At 37.6% G+C, this 22450-nt stretch overlaps 6 protein-coding genes across 7 annotated transcripts; 2 read left to right on the top strand and 4 right to left on the bottom strand.

Moving 5' to 3' along the window:
- Positions 1 to 1485: 1485 nt before the first annotated feature.
- LOC106305108 lies at positions 1486 to 2554 on the bottom strand. The gene is made up of 3 exons (XM_013741485.1): positions 2115 to 2554; positions 1815 to 2028; positions 1486 to 1733 (listed from the first exon to the last, which is right to left on the bottom strand). Exons 1-3 carry the CDS (start codon positions 2484 to 2486, stop codon positions 1639 to 1641), a joined length of 681 nt encoding a protein of 226 aa, XP_013596939.1. The 5' UTR covers positions 2487 to 2554; the 3' UTR covers positions 1486 to 1638.
- Positions 2555 to 6918: 4364 nt separating this feature from the next.
- LOC106302085 (AT-hook motif nuclear-localized protein 3) lies at positions 6919 to 9118 on the bottom strand. Its single transcript, XM_013738600.1, has 5 exons — positions 8342 to 9118; positions 8053 to 8147; positions 7849 to 7980; positions 7600 to 7761; positions 6919 to 7526 (listed from the first exon to the last, which is right to left on the bottom strand). The coding sequence occupies exons 1-5, from the start codon at positions 8769 to 8771 to the stop codon at positions 7146 to 7148; spliced, it is 1200 nt and encodes a 399-aa protein (XP_013594054.1). The 5' UTR covers positions 8772 to 9118; the 3' UTR covers positions 6919 to 7145.
- A 2204-nt stretch (positions 9119 to 11322) lies between these two features.
- Positions 11323 to 12936, top strand: LOC106304645 (uncharacterized protein C227.17c). Its single transcript, XM_013741047.1, has 3 exons — positions 11323 to 11477; positions 12124 to 12242; positions 12544 to 12936. Exons 1-3 carry the CDS (start codon positions 11393 to 11395, stop codon positions 12664 to 12666), a joined length of 327 nt encoding a protein of 108 aa, XP_013596501.1. The 5' UTR covers positions 11323 to 11392; the 3' UTR covers positions 12667 to 12936.
- A 363-nt stretch (positions 12937 to 13299) lies between these two features.
- LOC106301343 (protein SRG1-like) lies at positions 13300 to 15080 on the bottom strand. 2 transcript variants are annotated; one of them, XM_013737715.1, is made up of 5 exons: positions 14729 to 15080; positions 14397 to 14644; positions 14155 to 14326; positions 13999 to 14100; positions 13300 to 13701 (listed from the first exon to the last, which is right to left on the bottom strand). In XM_013737715.1, the coding sequence occupies exons 1-5, from the start codon at positions 14981 to 14983 to the stop codon at positions 13459 to 13461; spliced, it is 1020 nt and encodes a 339-aa protein (XP_013593169.1). In that variant the 5' UTR covers positions 14984 to 15080; the 3' UTR covers positions 13300 to 13458. The 2 variants fall into 2 exon arrangements, with proteins under 2 accessions (XP_013593169.1, XP_013593168.1); XM_013737714.1 differs by having other exon boundaries at positions 13999 to 14326; positions 14729 to 15078.
- Positions 15081 to 16954: 1874 nt separating this feature from the next.
- Positions 16955 to 18484, bottom strand: LOC106301342 (protein SRG1-like). Its single transcript, XM_013737713.1, has 4 exons — positions 18153 to 18484; positions 17810 to 18057; positions 17407 to 17737; positions 16955 to 17341 (listed from the first exon to the last, which is right to left on the bottom strand). The coding sequence occupies exons 1-4, from the start codon at positions 18408 to 18410 to the stop codon at positions 17099 to 17101; spliced, it is 1080 nt and encodes a 359-aa protein (XP_013593167.1). The 5' UTR covers positions 18411 to 18484; the 3' UTR covers positions 16955 to 17098.
- Positions 18485 to 18622: 138 nt separating this feature from the next.
- Positions 18623 to 21959, top strand: LOC106306217. Its single transcript, XM_013742751.1, is given in 14 exon segments — positions 18623 to 18949; positions 19037 to 19170; positions 19237 to 19386; positions 19468 to 19579; positions 19661 to 19940; positions 20009 to 20222; positions 20302 to 20391; positions 20472 to 20727; positions 20818 to 20930; positions 21028 to 21126; positions 21203 to 21250; positions 21343 to 21453; positions 21554 to 21736; positions 21738 to 21959. Coding segments are annotated over 14 exon segments (2079 nt in total). The 5' UTR covers positions 18623 to 18711; the 3' UTR covers positions 21789 to 21959.
- Positions 21960 to 22450: the final 491 nt, after the last annotated feature.

The raw sequence follows: 22450 nt of genomic DNA, 5'->3' as shown, positions 1-22450 counted from the left end.
TTCAATCTATCTAAGTTGTAAAAAATAGAAAATGTACCTCTATGAAATAGTAGTCGAGCGTTGATGTCTGTTCACCCCCACCATCTTGATCCGAACCATCTTAGACGAAGCTTGATGTCTCTTGATCCGCACCATCTTGATCCAAACCATCTTAGACGAAGGTTGATGTCTGCTGATCCGTTGTCTCTTTATCCGAACAATCTCGACACACATAGAAAATAACCAAATGAAAAATGGATTAGAGGTGAACAAATTATTAATCACGAGACATAAATAAACAGAAGAGACAGATCATATGAAGCTACCAAATCAAAATAACTTAGAAAGACAGACAATCTAAGACATGCAACAATTGAGAGATTGAGACATAAAAGTTCATAGCTTTAACCTTTTGATTCGCCGAGGTAACGCGTGGAGAGAGAGATAGAGAATTGCCACCGTCGAGGAGAGCCGTCGGGGAGAGCCGTCGAGACACCGAGAGAGACGCCTCGATTCTTCCCCGAGGAGAGATGCAGAATCAGACTCCGAGAGGTGGAGGAGAGCAAGAGAGACGCGGAGATGTCGATCTAAACGAGATCCTCCAACACAGACGCCGAACCCATCGTTGCGACTTCGAGAAAGACCAGTGGATTCGACGAGGAGAGGTTGAGCGACGCCGAGTCGTCGATTGAATCGAGATAATCGACGACTCCTCGGACAAAGACGGCGAACCGATCGTTGAGACTTCGTGATTCTCCGGCGGATTCGACGAGGGAAGCTAGAGAGACGCGATTCGTGTGTGAGAGAGAGAGACTCGCCGTGTTCTTTTCTCGAAACAGAGAGAGAGTTCTTTTGTCGAAATAGAGAGAGAGATAGAACCATCACACAACACGTGTCCCACAAGACCCGGTTCTTTTAATCCCTGATTAAGACTCACTTCTTCTCATTTAACCCATTTTTCTTTTAATTTAAATCCTAATTAAACTAAGACCCCCTAATAAGCCACTCTGTTAATCATGGTCTAATGTTCCTATTTTTGATGAATAGACTATGGTGCTGTCAGAGTGGACTTTTGACTAGACTAGTTTCTTGTGCTACAAGGCCTTCTGACCGTATTAATAGCATCTTTTGACTGTTTTTTTCTCTTTCAAATTAATAACTACGGAGTATATTTTACAACTAAAATTGATGATACTTATACGTCACCATCGTTCTCTGTCGCAAGAACAGTACTCCCACTGCTTTCTGGTCAGACCTCTGATTTCAAAAAACCACAGTTTAAACTTTTGAAACTTAGGTTTCTTTTCAAGTGATCTTTGGATCTGCCTTTGCTAATATTCAAATATATATGGTTGTTTTGAACTTGTCATTTCTCTCTTTTGGTGTTGTCTAAGTTAAGTGTGTGTGTGTGGTTTGCCAATGAAACTATCAAGTTATGACAAGGTTAATCTAATGTTCATCAACGATTCAAGCTTTTTAGAGCCAACGGGTGCAAAAATCAGGATGTTCTGCAAGAGCTTTTCAGCATAGATACTAGAGTTTCAAAACAAGAGATACCCCAAAAGGGTTTACATAGTTTTCTATCGAACAATTATAAGAGATAACGAAACCACACATAGTTTTCAAATGTTTGCTAAGCAGCAAAAGCTAGTTATCCGTTTAACCTTGATTCTCTGGAACAGATGGATCTAAGTTGTGGTCTCGAACAGCAGAAGTGACCTTCCTAAGTATCTTTTGCCACTCTGTTTCTTTTCCTGTTTAAATTTTCACTAATGGTCAACATAAATATTTTGTAAGACAAAACAAAAAACAAATGTGATGAATTTTATAATTACCTTGGGGAGCTTCTCCAAGAAGCTGCCTCCTAGCTTCTTTCAAGAAAGTGACAACCTTCGGCTTCATTCGTTTATCTTCCTGAACAAGACAAATGTCACCAACTTTTGCAGACGTAACCTGGTTAACGAAAGGACCTTGGTTCCAGTAAAGTTTGTAATCGCATCCACACACTTCGTTCCCTTCCTCGTCCACACCATGCTTCTCCCTCGACACCTACACCAAAAAAAAACAAAACGTAAAATCATTTCAAAGTTTTTTTCAACACTAAACCGAGATTTGAGGATTTGGGCGTTTCTCACGTTAACGACGATGGCGTCGTAGAACTTGACTTCTCCGGCGACGGAAGGACACGTGGCGCAGACCTTCGTGCCTTGCGCGAGCGTCGCGCACTCGGTGTCTTGCATCTGAACGGAGCAAGCACGGAACCTCTCTTCGAACTCCTTTAACTCGTCCGAGTTCTTGAAATCCTCCGGCGAGTAAACCTCGTCGTACTCGAAGGAGAAGCCGTTGAAAGTGACCACCAGAGAGTCGCACAACTCCCACACGTCCACACCGTACCAAGCCTCGTCCTCCGGTGACCGGAACTCAATCTCCGGCCAGTTTTCGTTAGCCGCGTCGTCGTCGGAGAAATCGGCGATGATAAATGTCGGACTTCCACTCTCGTCAGACATTGTTACTCTTGGTGACTGGTGGTGGTGGAAAAGTTGAGAGATGAGAGACGATGTCAATGCAGCCTGCTACTTTTAAAGACCCAAAAGTAGTTCTGTAATAAAAATTGTCAATTTCTTTTTCACTTTAAATGTTTTAAAACATAGTGATTATGTAAAAGATAAACGCCTCAAAAATCACAAAACTCAACTACAAGAAAAAGAAATATTAAATATTTTTAAAATAGTAAATGATCCGTTTGTGTATTTTGTTGAGTTATTTATCACTACGTGTTTTTCACATTTTGTTTGTATAGAAAAGAAGATCAAATATATGATTATAAGAATCCGTAATGCCTCAGCTTCCAAGTTTAACAGCCTAAAGAGCAATTCAAATGGGAGTTTTTTTTTTTACCAATGGAATTATCAACTTACATATTAATTAATGTATGGGTACGATTACTCCCTCTGTTTCATAATAAGTGTCATTTTACAATTCTAATGCAAATGATATTTTACTTTTAGCTGAAAATTAATTGCAAACTGCATCGATTTTATAAATAATTTTATTTATTTCAAATATTATTGGTCAGGAAAATGTAACGAATAACAACTTACATATATTTCCGCTACTTTCTTAGTCCGTGTGAAAAGTGTCAAAGTGACACATATTCAGAAACAAAGAAAATATTATTTAATTAACAGTATTTTAAAAAAAATTAGAAACTCAATCAATAATAATATCAAATGAAATATTTTATTGATTAGGTTTCCAAAAAAGTTTATGTTCACCTGTTAATTTATAATATTTGTATCTTCTAATATTTTGAGAACATTTGATTAGATACTCCCAATAAAGGTGTTCTAACAACATGATCAAATAAATGAGGTGTGTGATTATGGATTTTAATGAAGTAACGCTGAAGACTTTTCAGTTTTTTTTTTTTGTCAGCAAAGACCTTTCAGTTAAAAAAAAAACTGAAGGAATGTAGAAAAGGCAGCACCAAAAATAAGATTCATAGCACATGTTAGATCCAAAGGGATAACGTCTAACGTTGGACCTTTGTTCCTCATTAATTATAGAGTCGAGTTGGTTCTAGTATAGGTTTAGGAAGTCCCCACCTGAGGATCTTATTCTTGGACGTTGGACATGTCACTTCTATCTAGCAAAAGAAAAGCTAGATTTTGTGCTTATTACCTCCAGAGATTTTTCTTTTCCTTTTTTCAAAAGGATGTAATCAAGATAGATGAGATTTTTGCTCATGTCTTCTTGATTATTTGAAATTGCTGGTGAATCGAATATAACCATTACTGTTTTATAAAGATTATTTAGAGATTGTCTAACATTAGACCAATTATCTAATGATAATCTTCATTTCCTATGTTGAAAGTTGAAATGTAACTTGAGGGAAAAAAACCCAATACGGTGAAGCCACCAGGGTTCGAGTCTCAGCCACTGGAGAATTAACATTTCGGCATCGCAAGGGACAGAGGACCGACATCTGGCAACACGTGACTAGCCTGAACCATTTCTGTGGAGCCAGAATATCCCTGTATAATTCAAAAAAAAGTTGAAATGTTTGCTCATGTGTGTGTTTCTTTCCGTTTAATGTGTGTTTGTTTCTTTATGTTTTAATAATGTGTATTTGTTTCTTTCTACTTTAATAATGTGTGTTTGTTTGTTGGGAGAATTTGTCGGATATTCATAAGAAGCAACAAAATGTACAATATAGCCATGTTAGAGTACATGTCCACCGAAGTGACAGGTTTCGTCAAAAATTGACGAAAGGTGTGTGCCTGTGGAAGCTGACGAAAGGTGTGTGCTTGCGGAAGCCAACGAAAGGTAATAGCTATGTGCTTAATTTTGTCGTACTAAACCTATGCATAGAATAGTCTGCCACTTCTATAACTTAACACCAAACTTAATCATTTAAAGCACTGTAATTTTCTGCTCAATCTGAATGTAAGCTGTAAATTGCAAGCATTATAAGCATGAGTAACAAGTGCAGCGGAGTTATGAATAACGAGGTGGCAGTCACCGCAACTGATAATTTCTCATGTCTGGTTTGTTAATAAATGAAAATAGACTATACTATCGTCAATATAGTATGGGCACTTTACCAAACAAACTATTGGCCTCCAATTTTGTTTAGGTTTCACTTTCCTATGCAAAGGTGAATAAATTCCCACGTATTGAATGTGTGGTATGAGAGATATTGAACCATATCAAATATGGAACTTACAAAAGATATGTACTTTTAAGACAAGAGAATAAACAAAAGCTTGGGTGTTGCATGACAAAGAAATGCATAAGGTCGGGTCCAAAAAAGTTGTCCCACAGATGGAAACTAGGGAAGCTTCATTTACGGGGAATAAGAACAGTATTTGAAATATAAGACGGTGCTTGTCTGAGAAATCCGCACTAGCAGGCCAGAGAGCTTTGGAAACGGATGCACTTAACGTCACATATGCTAAGCGATATAACCTCTTACCATAACATGGGGGCAGAAATGGTTGATGGAACATGGAATTTCCAGATCCGGCAAGCAATCCTCAAGCATTATTGCATGGTTGATGCATGCAGAACATGTGCAACATAATAAGCAAGAACGTGGTTCCATTAAACAAAACATATATGACGGAATTGTGGTGTATGAAAAAACACGAACAGTAAGCTATATTATATTCAAAGTAGTATGGTCACATTATCAAACACACAAATGACTTCCAATACAATATGTTTATATTATCCTATGTGTTATTGAACATAGGGAAACATAGGGCCGAGCATTCACACTATTCAACACAATTATGGAAGCACAGCTATCTAGATCACACTATTTTAAATTCTTTTAGGTAACTATACTATGAACATCTCTCATATTGTATACTCCTATCATCACACGACATCATTGTCTCCTCAACTCCTAACCGGAACTTTCTGTTGGAAAAAAATGAAGAAAACACTTAAACTGACAAGATCTGAAAAAACCTGATGTTACCAATTTAATTTTTGTCAATACTGGACGAGCTCGGTTTGAAACTTAGACTATATGAAATCAAACCAAATTTACCTTGATTCATTGGTTATGAAAACTCAATCGTACCGGCGTAAAATTGAAAGATCCACTGGAACCCTAACTTTCAATATCCTAGTTATGATGCACGACCGAACCGTTCATCGCTAGTTTCAACTTTTATATTTTAGAACTCAGATTTTCATGCACTCTCTTCAAATTCCTCTTCTTTATCGCTAGCAATAGTTTGGAAAAAAAAACAAATTTTTCAGTTTCCAGAATAAAGAGAAAAAATACTCATTCACGTTTACACGCGTAAGAAGAGATATTTTTGACACTTTCCATAACAATATATAACATATCATAGCCAAAGTGGTGATATGCGTATAAACTTAATTCCTCTTTTTCTTACGTATATGTGCTCCAATTCTCCATGTTTGTTTTACTTTAATAATGTGTGTATGTATATTTCTATTTTAATAATGTTGGTTTTTATGCAATCCTTGACATTTAGCTTTTGTGCGAAAATCCAAATGTTATATATTAGTATCTATATCAATTTAATGTTTGTTTGGAGTCGAAAAATTTCAGCTACTCAATTTTTTTTATAAATGGAGTCTCATTTTTCTTAGTTGTATTCCAGTGATATTGTAACGACATAACACGTCTTCTTGATAAAGACAAAAACAAGTCCAGATATGCATAGACCAGTACATGTAGAAAGAGAAATTGAACTCATAATTAGTCAACCCTAAAACCTAAAATCAAATAAACAAAAGAAGAGTACCGGTTGGACGATACACCAAAAGCCGAAGGTTTGTATCAATCGCCTTTACAATCACTCAAAAGTTGCAGAGAGAATGAACACATCGATTTAAAAAAAAAAAACATCCTAGATTTTAACTGATGTTGTATTATTTACCAGTGACAAATATGCCATAACCAAACTCAATTGCTCGGAACGTTGTTCTTTCTACAAACTTATTTGAAGTTTAGAAAGAAATAAGAGAATAAAATGGAAGTTAATGAGATGACAAAATAAATATTGATTTGAGTTAATTAGTGGGAAGTTACCACGATGTCTTTCATTATATTCAAACGAATGTTTAACTTAAACGTATGTATACTTCAGTGTGGAATTTTGATATTATTTTCGTTCTATGAAGATTGTAGTTTTAGAGTTTTCACACACCTTATAAATTAAGTTATAGTTCCGAAAATAACTTTATTTTAATAAATAATAATTTTTTAAAAAATATTATATGTAACACCTGTCTTATAAAATAGATTAAAAATTATATAATTACATTGAAAACATGAAAATTATTATCTTTGTGAAATAAATAATTTTTTTAAAAGAATTAACATCTTCACAAAAATGGAGTAGATAATATGACAGAAACACATATATCTATTTGAAACATTATAACTGGAAAAACAAAGTAAGAACTGTTTTGAAGGAGAGCGTTTATGAAATCATAAGTTTGTTTTCTAACATGGATACTACAACAAGCACAAGAGGAGGATAGAGAGAGCCTAATGATAGCAGCTTCTAAACATTCTCTGTTAACAAAAAAAAAAAAAAAAATCAACATCAACTTGAAAACCCATCCATCCATCACCCCTAACAAATCTCTCAAAAAGAAACAGCAAAGATTCATCATCATCAGCTCGGAATCTCGTTGTCAGATTGGCTATCACCTCCAAACTCTCCGTCCTCATCACCTTCTAACTCTATGTCATCTTCTCCATCCTCTCCCTCCTCATGTCCTCCATCTCCTGGCATGGAAGAGAAAGGCTCCTTGACGTGGTTAACCGAGTTTGTGTAGTAACTGTGAACCGCGTTCCCTGTGTTCTCATGCTGATACGAAGGAGTTGGTGCAGCTATGGCAACGGAGTTGTTGAGCCTCTCGAATCTCGCCTTCCTTTCTTCTGCTGTGATGTTAAAGGAGATGGAAGATGGTTGAGAGCCGAATCTTTGCCGTCTTTCTTTTGCTAGCTGCAGCTGTGACTGCTCCTGACCCGCTATAAATGTCCCAACCATCACCTGAGTAATAAAAGTCCATGTCAAAAACACAAGAATGATACCACAACAAGATGTGAAAACATGAACCATTTACCTGGACAGGACCAGCAGCAAGAAAGAGACCAGCGAGTCCTCCACCAAAGACACGACCGTCTGGTCCTGCGAGACAAACACTCATACCACCAGCTCTACTTCGAGTTCCTCCGGAGTCGTTTTGCATAAACGAACCCGTTAAAGAGAGAATCTCAAAACGACCCTGATGATCACAATACAAACACAGTTGAAGCAAAACTTTTTCAAAAAAAGAGTGTTATGTATATATGAGAAGACAGAAGAAGTAGACCTCATAAGTTAGAGTACCACCGGATGTAGTAGATTGACGCAGCGTAACATTGGAGATGGGACCGTTAGCTGAGAGGATGCATATAGCACGAGAACCTTGTTGAGAGAATGTCATTATCTTCATCGTCACATCCTGCACACATCCATGCGTGTGAGCTCCAGTGCTTAAAGACTATGTGATTATTCAAGAAAAAAAAACAAATACCTCTCCAGCGTTTACTGTGAGCACATAAGGTGTAAAGTTCGCTCCGGCAAAATCTGCAGCGGTAGCAACTCCTGCACCTGCAAAATTGGTAACAACTGAACCAAAAGAAGTCAAAATCAAACATGAGACAATAATATACACACACACATAGACAATACAAAATGAGATATTATTGATCTAATATCATTTTGAAGTCAAACCAAGCATATATTCATATGAGTCACATAACTAACTAAGCTGCTACATTTCTAACTCTGAACAGACAACCAAAGAGTTTAGACATTATTACCAGGACTTCTGTCGAACTGGAACATCTGGGACTTCTTGAGCCATCGACTAGTCCTGCCACGTCCTCTTCCTCGCTTTCTAGGAGGAAACTCCGACGACAAAGGAACAGAGGAGGAGATTGGCATCGGAGACAGAGTCACTGCGAGAGTCCCGTCGGGGTTATACTTTCTCGGCCTTCCCCTCTTCTTTTTCTGCTCGGAGGAGCCAGTCTCCGCCGCCGGCATTGTTAAGCTGAACTGAGGAGCCGCATTCTCCACAGCCGCGGCGGCGGAGGAAGAAGAAGTGATGGGTGGGGCGGAAAACGGGTTCGGGTTATCGGGTCGTGGTGGGTCCATCGGGTAAGCAGCAGAAGAAGCAGCAGCTTCATGTTGTTGTTGTTGTTGGTTCAGACCGAAGCTGGTGACGTTGTTGGTTCCTTCTCTCTCCTCCATTCGGACATATAAGATTTGGGAGAGATTCCGACAAAAGGGTATGGCCCAGACAGAACAAAAGAATCCCTCAGATCCCCTCTGAATCTTGGTGATCACGAAAGATTCAAGCTTGTTTTTTTTTGTACAAGCTCGATAAAGTTTTAAGATTTAGAGATAAGAGTGAAAACGAAAGGTGAAGTCTTTTTGGGAAGAGATCAGTAGAAGCTATGAAAGAGAAGCTTCCATGGGAGGAATCAATCTTAATTTCAGAAAAATTGATCTAAAACATCGATAAGTATAATCAAAAAAGTAAGATCTGATTTTTATTTCTAGAGGGGTGGTTTAAGTTTGGGGAGAAATTTCTTATGGTGAAGGTGAAATTAGGGTTTTGGCAATAAATAATAAATAAAAAATGGAATAAACCATATGGATATTATAATTTTATAATCAAGAAAAAGAAAGAGATTGAAAACTGCAGATTTTAATAATATAAAATGGAAATATATATTAAGAAATCACGACTTGATTCGAAAACTAATTACATGGTTAAGTGAATGGTTTGATTTTATTCATTTTCCTACAGTCAACTAATGTTTTTGTGATGAATGGAAAATAGATAAAAATCACGACTTAATTCGGAAATTAATTACCTGGTTAAGTGAATAGTTTGTATTTTAACATTTTTGTTCACTCAACTAATGGGTTTATATATTTTTATTTGGGATAATATTGAAAATATGGAAAAGGCTGTAAAGCAAAACAGGAAACGTAACGTTTGAGCCATGCCAAATTGCTTTTTTAATTTATTTTTCTAGTCTACACTCTACAGTAACATTACAGATATACATCTCTTTTGGTCTAATCTGGTTGACTGAACATACAAAACTTTGACTAATATTCCTCCCAAACTACCACACCCTCTGTGGGCCTCTCCGGTGCTTTTTCTGAAACCCACGGACTGGGCCTTGTCAGAATCCATTTTCACAAGTCTATGATGATATTACATCATCGCACGTTTGACTTGCTTTTGAGAATTGTAGTGTCACATAGATGACGACGGTATGCAAAAAGAGGGCCTATCCTCGATTGTTTTGCTAAGAAGGCTCTCATATGAACAGATTACACAGTGGGTTGAAACAAAATACATTGTCTTCATTGTAGTTGCTAAATAAGTATTCTTAGCTTTAATCTCTTGATGAAGTCTTCAATGTATTTGCCAAATAAATATTCTCAGCTTTAATCTTATATGAGATGAGATGTAATTAAACTCGTCCAATTTTGTTGATAAAAATGAATCAATAGTTTATTTTTGAGCAAAATAATACTGTGTTTGATTGGTAGTTTCACCCCTTTGATAATGGGTTTATAGTAATTTAAACCCCGAACTATTTTTAGATTGGAAAAAAACCCAACTAAAGTTTTATGTTTTTAAACCCCCAACTAAGATTCCGTTAGTATATTAACTCCTCTGTTAAAAATTCTGTATAATGTGGATGTAAAACGTTAACCTGAAACGTTGAATTTCTTTAAAATAAAAAACGACATGTAATTACACAAAAACAAAAAAAAAACAAAAGAAAAGAGCTCACCTTGACTTGAACCCCAAGTTCCTTTGCCTTCAGCATTACTCATTCGCCGCTTGTACTACTTTAGATTCATGTTGTTACTTACATCGTTTTGTATTTGAACCTTCTTGGGCCATTTGATTTCGAATCAACTGATTGTGAAGAGAAATAGATCTTAACCAAAGTGATGAAACCGGTTCAATCGTTACTAGGAGTAACCGTTCCGGTTAAGAACCATCCTCGCCCATCCAAGACCTTTCCTTACCTCTCCCTCTCCCACCGACTTCCACCGGCTCCACCTCTGCTCCGTCTTTAACCTCATCCAACAACACCTCAGATCCGAAGAGCTACTCAGATCTAGGGCGAGGTAACCGGATCGCGGAGCCTGTGGAACTGTCTACAAAGTGATCCACCGTCAACGTCTCACTTATACGCGCTCAAGGTGATCTACGGTAATCAAATCGTCAATGGAAAGTGAGCATACAACTTTGCAGAATCAAATGGACCAAGAAGCATCAAATAAACAAAAATGTAACTACTGACAGTGATTCATAAGTAGTCTGAGTGGCAAACGACCAATTCTGAATGTAAGGAAACCCTGGTTCGAAGCAAGGTGAACTTTTTTTTTTACTCTTTTTACGTTATTAAATGATGTCGTTTACAACTGGGTGTTGTTTTTGTATAACTACATGTCGCTTTTTTCTTTTTAATAAAACTCATCGTTTCAAGTTAACGTTTTACATCCACTTTAGACAAAATTTTTAACATAGGGCTTAATACACTAACGAAATCTTAGTTGAGGGTTTAAAAACATAAAATGTTAATTGGGGGATTTTTCTTCCGATTTAAAAATAGTCAGGGATTTAAATCACTAAAAACTCTTTGATAATCAACAAAATCGTTTAATCCAGTTTTTTGTATAAGTTAAAATTACTTAAATTTATTTGTCATTTTCGGTGTTTTAAAAGAAAAAGATAAAAAAAAAAAAGAGAAAAGGAAAGAAAAACCCTAAACCCGAATACTAACGACCTGACCCGTTTCCAGATCCATTTCTTCTTCCTGCACTGAGCAGACACGATGACCACGGAAACGGACGACTCTACAGCTGTGCGGCGGCGCGTGTCGTGCACAAAATGCTTCGACGCTCTCTGGTTCTGCTACTGTACGTCTTGTCTGATCGCATTCTCTGATTCTACATCTTCGATTTTGGCTGCTACATAATCAACTATCCCCTTTACTAGTTGCAATCTGAATGGTTCTTCATGTGGGTTTCTTCCGTAGGCAAGAAAAATTCGAACTTGATTGAGATTTTGATCCATCCGTTTAGAAAAAGTCTTCGTTTTGCATTTCGGAACTGTGTTCTTTGTTGACAAACTGAATTTGTAGTTTTGCCTGTTGTACACTAAAAACAACCTTGCTCGAAGTCTAGTAATGGGTTTGCTTTACGCCACCAATGGGAATGTTCGTATTCGAAAGATGTCTGAAACCCATCTCGGCTATGTATGTTTTGTTGATGGGATGTTTAGATGGTCCAACATAACCAGCAATGGCAATGGGACAGGACAAGGTTGTGGTTTTGATAAAAAAGGATTAGTCTTGAAATCCAACAAATGTCTCATCTTTTAAGGAGAGAATCGTATATGGTTTCTTAGATTTATCTGTATGTTTTTTGTACTTGCGTCTCTCTCTCTCTGTTTGCTCTATCTGTTCGATGAATTTTTTTTTGGGATTATGTTGAATTCACTGTACTTATAACGTTGTCTTGGCTCTATAGACCTAAGGATTAACTCAGGACTATCTCTTTGCAGCACCATTTTACCAAATGCAACAGTATTACCGGGTTGGAAAACTTGATGATTGTACCAAAAAGTTCTCTGATCTCTTTGACTGTCTTTCGTTAAAGACAAAAACAGCTTCTGAAGCCGAGGTTTGTACATTCTTTGATCTTACAGTTCGTTCATTCTTCATTACTTTTGTTTACTCAAGGGTATCAAACATTAGCATCATAAGATAAGATAAACAAAATAACTATGACTTGGAGCTATGTGAATCACACTTCTTTTTAGTTATGGTTCATTCTGCATCAATTTTTCTGTATTTGCTTAGAAAGTTAAAAACATTATCATTGTTCTTTTGCACCATATCGAATATCACACAGAACATTTCCATTCTGTATATGAATGTGTATCTTATGTACCAAGATATTGAAGGTTTTGACAAAATTGCAGAAAATTATGGAAGAGCAAGAGCAAGCAGAAGCAGCAAAACATATCTGGATTATGCGGACACGGGAAGAAGCTTCTTGTCACTGGAACGAGACTTTTGGCCATTTGGATGATCCAAATTATTAGAAGTGCAGTTTCACATTCTCCACTGGATTCTTGATTGGGATTTTTACTTCCCAGAAACTCGATTTTTGCTAGAGATCTGCAGATTATTCTGCTGCGGGATAACAAAAAGCTTTTGTCATCAGTTACCATGAAACATTTTAAGGTTATGCCTCAGTCTCCAAAGAAGCGAACCCGGAAAGATGGGAGGGATGTTGAGAGATCATTCAAATGAAATCTTATTTTTATTAATAAATTTGGAAATTTTCGACAGTACCAATGTTTTCTTTCAAAATAAAACTTATACTAAGTTTTTATCAAAAAAATAATAAATACTACAACGTTTAGCAAAAAAATAATAAATACTACTAGGCCGTGGGGTTTTCTGCAAGTGTTTAGTGTCTTTTTTTCTTGAACTACTTTGTTTAGTGTCTTTCCTTTGAAAATGCCATGTCGTTAAGCTGGTGATGATTCAGCCTATCGCCTAAAATATTTAATCAGAATCCTAAATTATTATTTAGGCAGTATAAACAGTTATAAATTATAACAATATATTAAATATAACATTATAAATTTGTATTATTATATTATTATAAATATTAAAGTTTATATTATTTATTATTATAATATTATAATTTAATTTAAAAGATAATCATATTGTTTTAAACGTTGTAGTTTTTTTAGAACACCAGTTTTGCAAAACAGGCAAAAACATGAAAACATAGGAGAAACATACTACTGTATATAATACAACATGAACTGTTAGAGAAAACCGTTTATTTGGCCCCAACGCAGTGGGATCTATGCATGTTTCCTTTAGATTCTCCAAACGTCAAGGAAAGCTTTTCCATTAATCTGTCGGGAGAACAAGACCTTCAAAAACTCTTCGGTTGTCACGCTTTTGAACAACGCAGCCTTCTGCCTTTCCACGAAACTTCTTAGCGGACCAATTTCTTTACCCATTGCCGCATTGTGAAACATTGCGACAGAAAGCCTCTCTTTCTCTGAGTTCACAACTCCGCGATGCTCTGTACTTTTGTATGTCCCATTTGTTATGATCTACAATGACAACATATTAAGAACCATATACAATGCTATACCATTCGCTCTCTTTCTAGTCCATACGTGGCCGTCTTTTAACATGTGTAAGGGGAATGTGGAACAAGATCTGAGTTTAATTTTTTTGTTTTAAACAAATGTATGAATTATAAATGTATGGCCTATACTTCTTAAAAAGGTGTTAAAAACACACATATATATATATTGGTAGAACTATTAACTTTTAAAAATGTATCATAACTTGTATAAATACCAGGCCTAAAAATTATTTGAGATGGCACTGTTCAGATGACTTACCTCTAACATGTCTCCAATATTGACAATGAAAGCATTTGGGAGAGGTTTGACTGTAACCCACTTGCCATCTCTCTTGATCTGGAGACCTTCCACTTCATTAACCTGCAGAAGGATGGTGAGTCCTGTAGCATCTGAATGTGGAGTTAGACCATTAACCTGATCCGGCTCTGGACAAGGTGGGTAGTAGTTCATCTTCATTTTCTGTCCTAACTCGTCACCAAACAACTCTTCAATTTCCTTAGGTTCGATCTTCAGGGCTTTTTCCATGTTCACTAACAAGGTCTGAGCTATGGTTTTCACTTTAGTCGAATATGTCTCTAGTGTATCTCTGAAGAAACATAACTAATATTTTAAACAAAGAAACACTTGTGGAGTATGAAAGCAAGTTTGAAACAAACCTGAAGGGAAGAGGTAACTTGGGGAACAAGTGGGGCTTGCGTAATCGAGCAGGCTGCATCAAGAGGTAGAACATGTCTCCCCAATCGAGTTTCTGCTCCTCTGAAACCACATGAGCTTGTCCAAACCCCTCCATATCACCAGGTTGTTGCCACAGTTTCTTCTTCTCTTCCATGGGAAGGTTGAAGAAATCTTGAATCTCTGACTTGAGTTTGTCCAAGAAGTTTGGGTCTATTCCGTGGTTCACAAGCTACAGATAAATTACAAAAGGTTAACCACCACAATGATAAACCTTTAAATCCATAGGGTTTAATATATTAAGTTTGAGACTTGCTTGGAAAAATCCCCACTCTTTGCAAGCCAAGTCAAGCTTGTCAATCTCAGAAGCCGTGTAGGTGGAAGAACACAAACGATTCAGGTCGATGATTGGGATCTTGGTTCTAGGACCACACTCATCAGTGATCTCAGCTTTATCTAGACCAGACCGTACATACCTCTGAGGAACTTTCTTGATCATCTTTCCCTTCGCCATCTCTTGTACAGAAGGAACTATTATGGAGTTATAATAGGTTGCTCCCTTTGCTTCCATGGCTGCTGCTTCTTGGCTGTTTTTTTTTCTTCTTACTTCTTTGTTACGAGTGTGGAGAAGTGGGTTTGCTAATGCCGTATATAACTACTGGAACATTTGACCAGAGCCGCCCCTTGTTTAAATCACATGAAATCTTTTTCTTTGACGTATTTGTTAGTTAGTGAATGTGTGATGTTTTGATTGCTTGACATTGTAGACTTTGATTCCCTCAATATCTGTAAAAAAATATCCTTGCATTTTGTAGCAGCCTCCACAATGGATAACAGCTAATGTGCTGTACTGCTATGTTTTTGGTTATAATGTCCTCATTAAACTCATTAAACATAGATTTGTATAAATTGTAGTTCAAATAGTTATAGTGATCTAGAAACTAAAAAAATTAACATATGTTATAATATAAAAATATGTTTTTTGAATTTAATTTTATCATAGCCTATGTGGCGAAGTTTCAATATATTTGATTAAAAAATTTTAAGCGAATACTTATTTTAGCTTTTTTTTTTAATAAACACATGTTTATTATTTAAAATAATTTTAGATGATAAAATAATTTAGTTATAATTTTTTACTTGTTCTTTTTTTTTCTCCTTTTGGCCACAAAAATTGTCACGGCGCTACCTTTGATAATTGTCAATTATACAGGTGCTATAAAGATAATGCTTATCCATTTGTATTATAATAATATTTATTTCACCTAAATATCTATTCTTTGTTGACATTTCTTTCCCTATAAATAGAGGATTCTTGTAATGAAAAATGACACATGAAATGGGATGCAGTCACTTCCTCTCTTCCACTTTAGTCTCAACTCTATTGCGTTTGTGTTTTCATACACACAAAACATTATAAATAATCTCTAAAGAAACTCAACGTTTAGTGACTCTTTTTTGTCTCTGGGTAGCTGCCGGCATGATGTATGCAAAGACAATTAACTTCATTAATCTCATGTTAATACGCTGGTGATTACTCAAAAAATTATAGTAAAAACATTTATGTTTTATAACTTCTTTATACATGTAGAGCTTCTAGTCATTGGAGCGAGACTTTTGGGCATTTGGATGATCCAAATTATTAGAGGTGCAGTTTCACACTCTCTAGTCTCTACTGGCTTCTTGAGTTACATTTTTACTTCCAAGAAACTCTTTTTTTTTGCTAGAGATCTGCAGATTGTCTCCTGGATAAAGAAATCTTATGTCATCAGTTACAATGAACATCTTTTTTTTAATAAAACATAGGTATATTATTCAATAACCCAAAAACGAGGATGCAAGTTTCGATTGCAAGCTTGTTTCAACCAAACCAAAACGATCTAATTCATAAGCAATAGCCTAAGTAGCTTCGCTCAAGACTGTTCCGCTAGACAACTCTACACATGGTAGACTGTCTATCACCGTTCTCAACGGATGATAGTAATCACAAGAGGGTGGCGTTTACCTTGTTTACTCGGTTGTCGGAACATCTAGTGCCATCTCCGGCGTAGCTAGTTCTTTCGAACTTGTTCTCTCCACTAACATTAAGCACTAAAATCGGAAGAAAGAGAGTACTATACCATTAAGCACTAAAACCGCTATGAACATCTTATTATATGCCTCAATGTCCAAAGAAGCCCACCCGGAAAGATGGAGGGATATTCAGAGATCATTTGAATGTATTTGGTAACTACAGGAAAAATACCTTTGCTAAAATCTTATTTTATTAATAAAGTTTGAAATATTAGACATGTACCAATGTTTTCTTTCAAATTAAAACTCATATACTACAAAGTTTAGCAATATTTCTGATCACAGTGGTATAACACTAGGCCTATGAGTTTTCTGCAAGTGTTTTAGAGTTTTTTTCCTTTGAAAGGATGTCTTTTGAGGCCGAACAGTTTAGCGCGTTATGATGATGCACTAACTGTTTTAACGACTCTCTTGTCTCTTTGCCGAAACGTTGCTTAATTAGATTGAGCTTTGAGCAACACTAAAGCAATAAGCGAAAACGTTTGTTACTGGTGGATTGTCTTGAAGCAGAGGGAGAGACATAGAGAGATGGATATTTCATATTCACAAAAAGCATGAACACAAAGGAGAAACGTAGTAAGATATATAATACAACAGGAACAGTCAGAAAACCTTAGATTCTCCAAACGTCGAGGAAAGCTTTTCCATCAAGCTCTCTGGAGAACAAGACCTTCAAAAACTCTTCGATGGTCACGCTTCTGAACAACGCACCCTTTTGCCTTTCCACAAGACTTCTCAGCGGACCAACCACTTTACCCATTCCCATATTGTGGAACGCGGCCACAGAAAGCCTCTCTTTCTCAGAGTTCACAACCCCACGATGCTCTATACTTTTGTAAGTTCCATTCGTTATGATCTACAATGACAAACCATAGTAAGAACCATTTACAAATGCTATATACCATTCGTTATGGACTTTACCTCTAACATGTCTCCAATATTAACAACAAAAGCGTTTGGGAGAGGTTTGACTGGAACCCACTTGCCATCTTTCTTGATCTGGAGACCTTCCACTTCATTAACCTGCAAAAGGATGGTGAGTCCCGTAGCATCTGAATGCGGAGTTACACCAATAACCTGATCCGGCTCAGGACATGGCGGGTAGTAATTCATCCTCATTTTCTGTCCTAACTCGTCGTCAAACAACTCTTCCAATATTTCCTCAGGTTTGATCTTCAAGGCTCTTGCCATGTTCCCTAACAAGATCTTAGCTATGCTTTTCACTTCAGTTGAATACCTCTCTAGTGTATCTCTGAAGAGAAAACATAACCAAGATTTAAAAAACAAGAGTTGTGGAGGTGGGAAACACATTTTTGAAGGGAACCTGAAGGGAAGAGGTAACTTGGGGAACAAGTGAGGCTTCCTTGATCGAACAGGTTGCATTGTGAGGTAGAACATGTCACTCCAGTCTAGTTTCTGCTCCTCTGAGACAACGAAAGATTGTCCAAACCCTTCGATCTCACCGGGTTGTTGCCATAGCTTCTTCTTCTCTTCCATGGGAAGGTTGAAGTGATCTTGAATCTCCGACTTGACTTTGTCCAAGAACTTTGAGTCTATTCCGTGGTTTACAAGCTACAGATAAATTACAAAAAAAGAAGATAAAAGCCACAATGATCAAAATTGTAATCATCATGTTAACAAAAATAGTGTTTAAGTTTGAGACTTACTTGAAAAAATCCCCACTCTTTGCAAGCCAAGTCGAGCTTGTCAATCTCAGAGGCCATGGAGGTTAAAGAACACAAACGGTTCAAGTCGATGATTGGGATCTCGGTTCTTGGACCACAGTCATCTGTGATCTCGGTTTTGTCTAGATCGGACCGTATATACCTCTGGGGAACGGTCTTGATCATCTTTTCCTTGACCATCTCTTGTACAGAAGGAACTATTATGGAGTTATACTGGTTTGCTCCCTTGGCTTCTTCCATGGACGCTTCTTCTTGATCGTTCTTTTGACTTTTTGTTAGCGAGTGTGGGAAGCACTGACAAAAAAAAAAGAAGATAAAAAAAGTTGATGTATTGTCCAAATTACAACATGTCGTTGACCAAAACAAGAAAGAAAATAGAAAAAGTGAAGTAGTACGACATCGTTTAGAGTGTTCGCTGTTTTGTCTTTGTGAGTACTGACACCACACACTTGTAACGAGTCTTCTCCACCACAACTCTTGTCTCTCTCTCTTTGCTTCAAGGTTTCATGGAAACTACTGGTTATGTTCTTCCGCCGTCCTCATGGCAACGCTCACTCTCTCGCATTTTCTACCTCACTGTCTCCGACGGAATCATCTCCCCGCCGATCACCGGAGGAACCGATGCAGATGCTGTTTGTATTCCACAACGAATGAATCTTCCACAGCGGTTGTGTGGTTCAAGCAAGACCTTCGTGTTGATGATCACCCTGGTCTCCTCGCCGCGTCCAAGCACAGAGCCGTCATACCTCTCTACGTCCTCGACCGTCGCATTCTCTCGCGTAAGTTCAAGTTGTTTTTTTAGCTTTGTAGACCTCAGTTTCAAATGTTCACTCGATTGTGTATCTAATCCAACAGCTTATCTGTAGGATACACAACGGAGACTCTAGAGCTAGCTATCATAGCATTGGAAGAGTTAAGAAGCTCCTTAAAGAAGCAAGGCTCAGATCTTATGCTCAGGTACGGGAATGCAGAGAATGTCATTGGAGATCTTGTCAAAGAGGTAACTTCAAGCATTTAATTGAGCATTTTTTTAACAGTTTTCAGACAAGATAAGTACGTGTTACAGGTCCGAGCTCCCTTTGTCTTTGTGGAAGAAGAGGTGGAACACCATCTGTGTGAGGTTGTGGAGGCTGTTAAGAAGAAAATGGATGGGGTTTCGTTTCCTGGAGAATCACCGAGGGTTGTTGTGTGGAGGACTCCTTTTTATGAGACTCAAGTAAATGTATTTGCTTCCCTTTGCAATGTTAGTTTCTGAACTCGAGTTACTTATGTGATATATATTTTTTTGGTTCTCTAGAAATTGTCGGATCTGCCACACTCTTGGGAAGAGTTTAAGAAACTAAATCTGCCTGTCACTTTGCCAGTTCCTGCAGGAAGACTGTCATCTCAAGAAAATGAACTGCAGTGGGGTATATAAGCTTTTCTCTTGCTTGAGTAGTTTCTTGAAAGATCTGATTTGTGTGAAAATTGTAAAATGAAACATGGTCCAGGTTCTGTGCCAACACTAGATGACCTGAAGGACTATATGAAGGAAAGCTTATGCGAGAAAGAAAGGAGCTGGAGGGAGATGGCACATGCATCCGCGGAAAGAATACTAATGGAAAGGAACTTGGAGCCAAATGTTGATGGAAGTCTAGGGAAGAAGGTGCACAACTCTGCTTTTATAACGAGAAGTAGAGATACTGTTGGAGGTGGAACCGAGGCTGTGCTGAATGCACTAGCAGGATACTTGAGGTACTTGGAGGGTACAAGTCGAGATGACTGGCAAGAGTACGTGATGTCCACTAATAAGAAAGCTTGCTTATAGAAAAAGAATCTTGGTTTTTGATACTAACCAGGGTTCATGCAAGGCTACGTCATGCCGAGACTAGGCCGGGAGCTTCATTTTTCAAACTTTTTGGACCTGCGCTCTGTCTTGGTATTGTATCAAGAAGAAGGGTTCACTATGAAGCAATAGAGTACGAGAAAGAAAGAAACGCTGGATTTATTTCTCCATTTGGATACTCAGCTTCTACAGTGACTGCCGCAACCGATGCTGTGTGCTCTATGGAGGTACAAAGAGTCACACCACATGCGTTATGATTTTTATGCTCTTTTTTAAAAAAAATGTTTGAACCTTTTTTTTGTGCAGTGGTATTCACTTATATCTCTAAATGAAGAGATGATTGATGATAAAAGACGTTCTGTAAGGATTTGGAGATGGAAGGGCTATCTCATTCAGGTTTTGTGATCATTTACGCACACAACTCCAATGGCCTTTCATTGGTTAATTTTTTTTGAAATCGCACTTCCTTGTTTCAGTACACAGTGGCTGGCAATGAAGGCCCTGCCGTTCTCCTTGTGCATGGATTTGGTGCTTTTCTGGAGCATTACCGTGACAATGTGGACAGCATAGTAAACAGCAGAAACCGAGTATGGACCATCACAGTCTTGGGTTTTGGAAAATCAGAGAAGCCGAACATCGTTTACACCGAGCTTTTATGGTCTGAAATGCTGCGGGATTTTATGATTGAAGTGGTTGGTGAACCAGCACATTGCGTAGGAAACTCAATCGGTGGTATGCAATGCGCCCTTAGTTACTGAGCTGTACTATAAAGGGAACAGATGTTTTTGTGATACTCATCTAGTTGTGTGTTACCTTTGTCAGGTTATTTCGTTTCGTTAATGGCTTTTCTTTGGCCGGACTTGGTAAAGTCCGTTGTCCTTGTTAACAGTGCTGGCAATGTGATACCTGGATACTCTCATCTCCCAATCTCTAGGGTATGTATCTCACTCATTACTGAAGAGTTTTGGCTCAGGAAACATAAGTTATTAACTAATTATCTCACACATTCTACTGTTTTCTTTTTTTTGTTAGGAAAGGCGAGTTCCATTTGGTGCACAGCTTGGTGCTAGACTTCTTATCCTGTTCCTACGATTCAATGTCAAAAAGCTATTAAAGGATTGCTATCCAGTTGTAAGTAATATGATGATCTTGTTTATAGTTGCTCAAAGTTGTTTGGGGGTAACTCAATTGCTTGTTTGTGATGCAGAAACCTGAGAGAGCTGATGAGTTTTTAATCACTGAAATGCTAAGAGCAGTATCCTTTTTTAGCATTTTATTTGCATTAGTTTCTTCTTGTTCTACAGGTTTAAAATATTGATGATACATTTACCTTAACAAACACGATAGTCCCAAGATCCAGGTGTGGTTATGGTCCTGGAAAGTATATTCGGCTTTGATCTTTCACGTCCTTTGAATTATCTCCTCAAAGGGTTTGAGGAAAAAACTCTAGTAATACAGGTATATATATCAAGATGTCTAACATGTATTGGATCATCATTCTAGCTTCTATCAGGGATTACATGATCAAAATATTCATTGGTCTCATTGATGTGTCTAGGGAATGAAAGATCCCATATCGGATCCGCGGAAGAAAGTGGCCTTACTGAAGGAGTTCTGTCCAGGAATGGTGATTAAAAAAGTCAATGCAGGTCACTGTCCCCACGATGAGATCCCAGAGGAGGTGAACCATGTTATCTGCGTATGGATAGCCAAGGTCGATAATAATGAACAACAAGCACTCAAAAGCCTCATCCCAGCAGATTTACTACCACAATAATAATAAACAAAACTAAAGGATATTTTGGTCACCCGAAGAAAGCAATGTCTTTATGGTACCAATCTTTAGAAAGAAAACTGTTTCGTCGATGTGATTAACTTAATTTTGTCTATGTGCTCAATGCTCTTTTTGATATCGTATGCCAAGTGCGGCGACATTGTTATTGGAATGAATGTTTTTGACATGATTCCTCTCACAAAGACTACGTTTCCTGGCTTGTTACATGAGGTAATGAACATTTTTTTTGTCTGATGGTTCAAGATGGGGGTTTGAGTCTGATAAGGTTGCTATATCCAGTGTTCTAGGCTAGAGGCCTCGTGGCCCAATGAATGAGATTGAAGGACCAAAGCGAGTCCACGAATCATGCCAGAAGGAGGTAGAGGTACGTACCATCACCGACTGAGCAACACATGGGATTTGCACTCACAGGTTTCAATTTCAGCATGCGCCTAACTGTAGGAGAGAACCGTTGAGCATCAGCGTCAGGAGTCCTCCAATAACTCTCTTTGAGGGGCCCTCGTGGCCCAATACAGAAAGGTAACTTGTTTGTTCATAGAGAAAAGAAAGAACCACGTGAGTGTGAACGCGTCTGATTGGTTAGCTGTAATTAGAAGTGCCTTTTAAATGTCCATAGATCCTCGTGGGATGTCTTTTTGCAAGATTTGACTTGAAAACCAG

This window comes from Brassica oleracea, chromosome C7 (assembly GCF_000695525.1).
Source record: "Brassica oleracea var. oleracea cultivar TO1000 chromosome C7, BOL, whole genome shotgun sequence".
Taxonomy (NCBI): Eukaryota; Viridiplantae; Streptophyta; class Magnoliopsida; order Brassicales; family Brassicaceae; genus Brassica; species Brassica oleracea.
The sequence above is the reverse complement of the archived record's forward strand: the minus strand, read 5'-3'. Positions and strand labels throughout refer to the sequence as shown.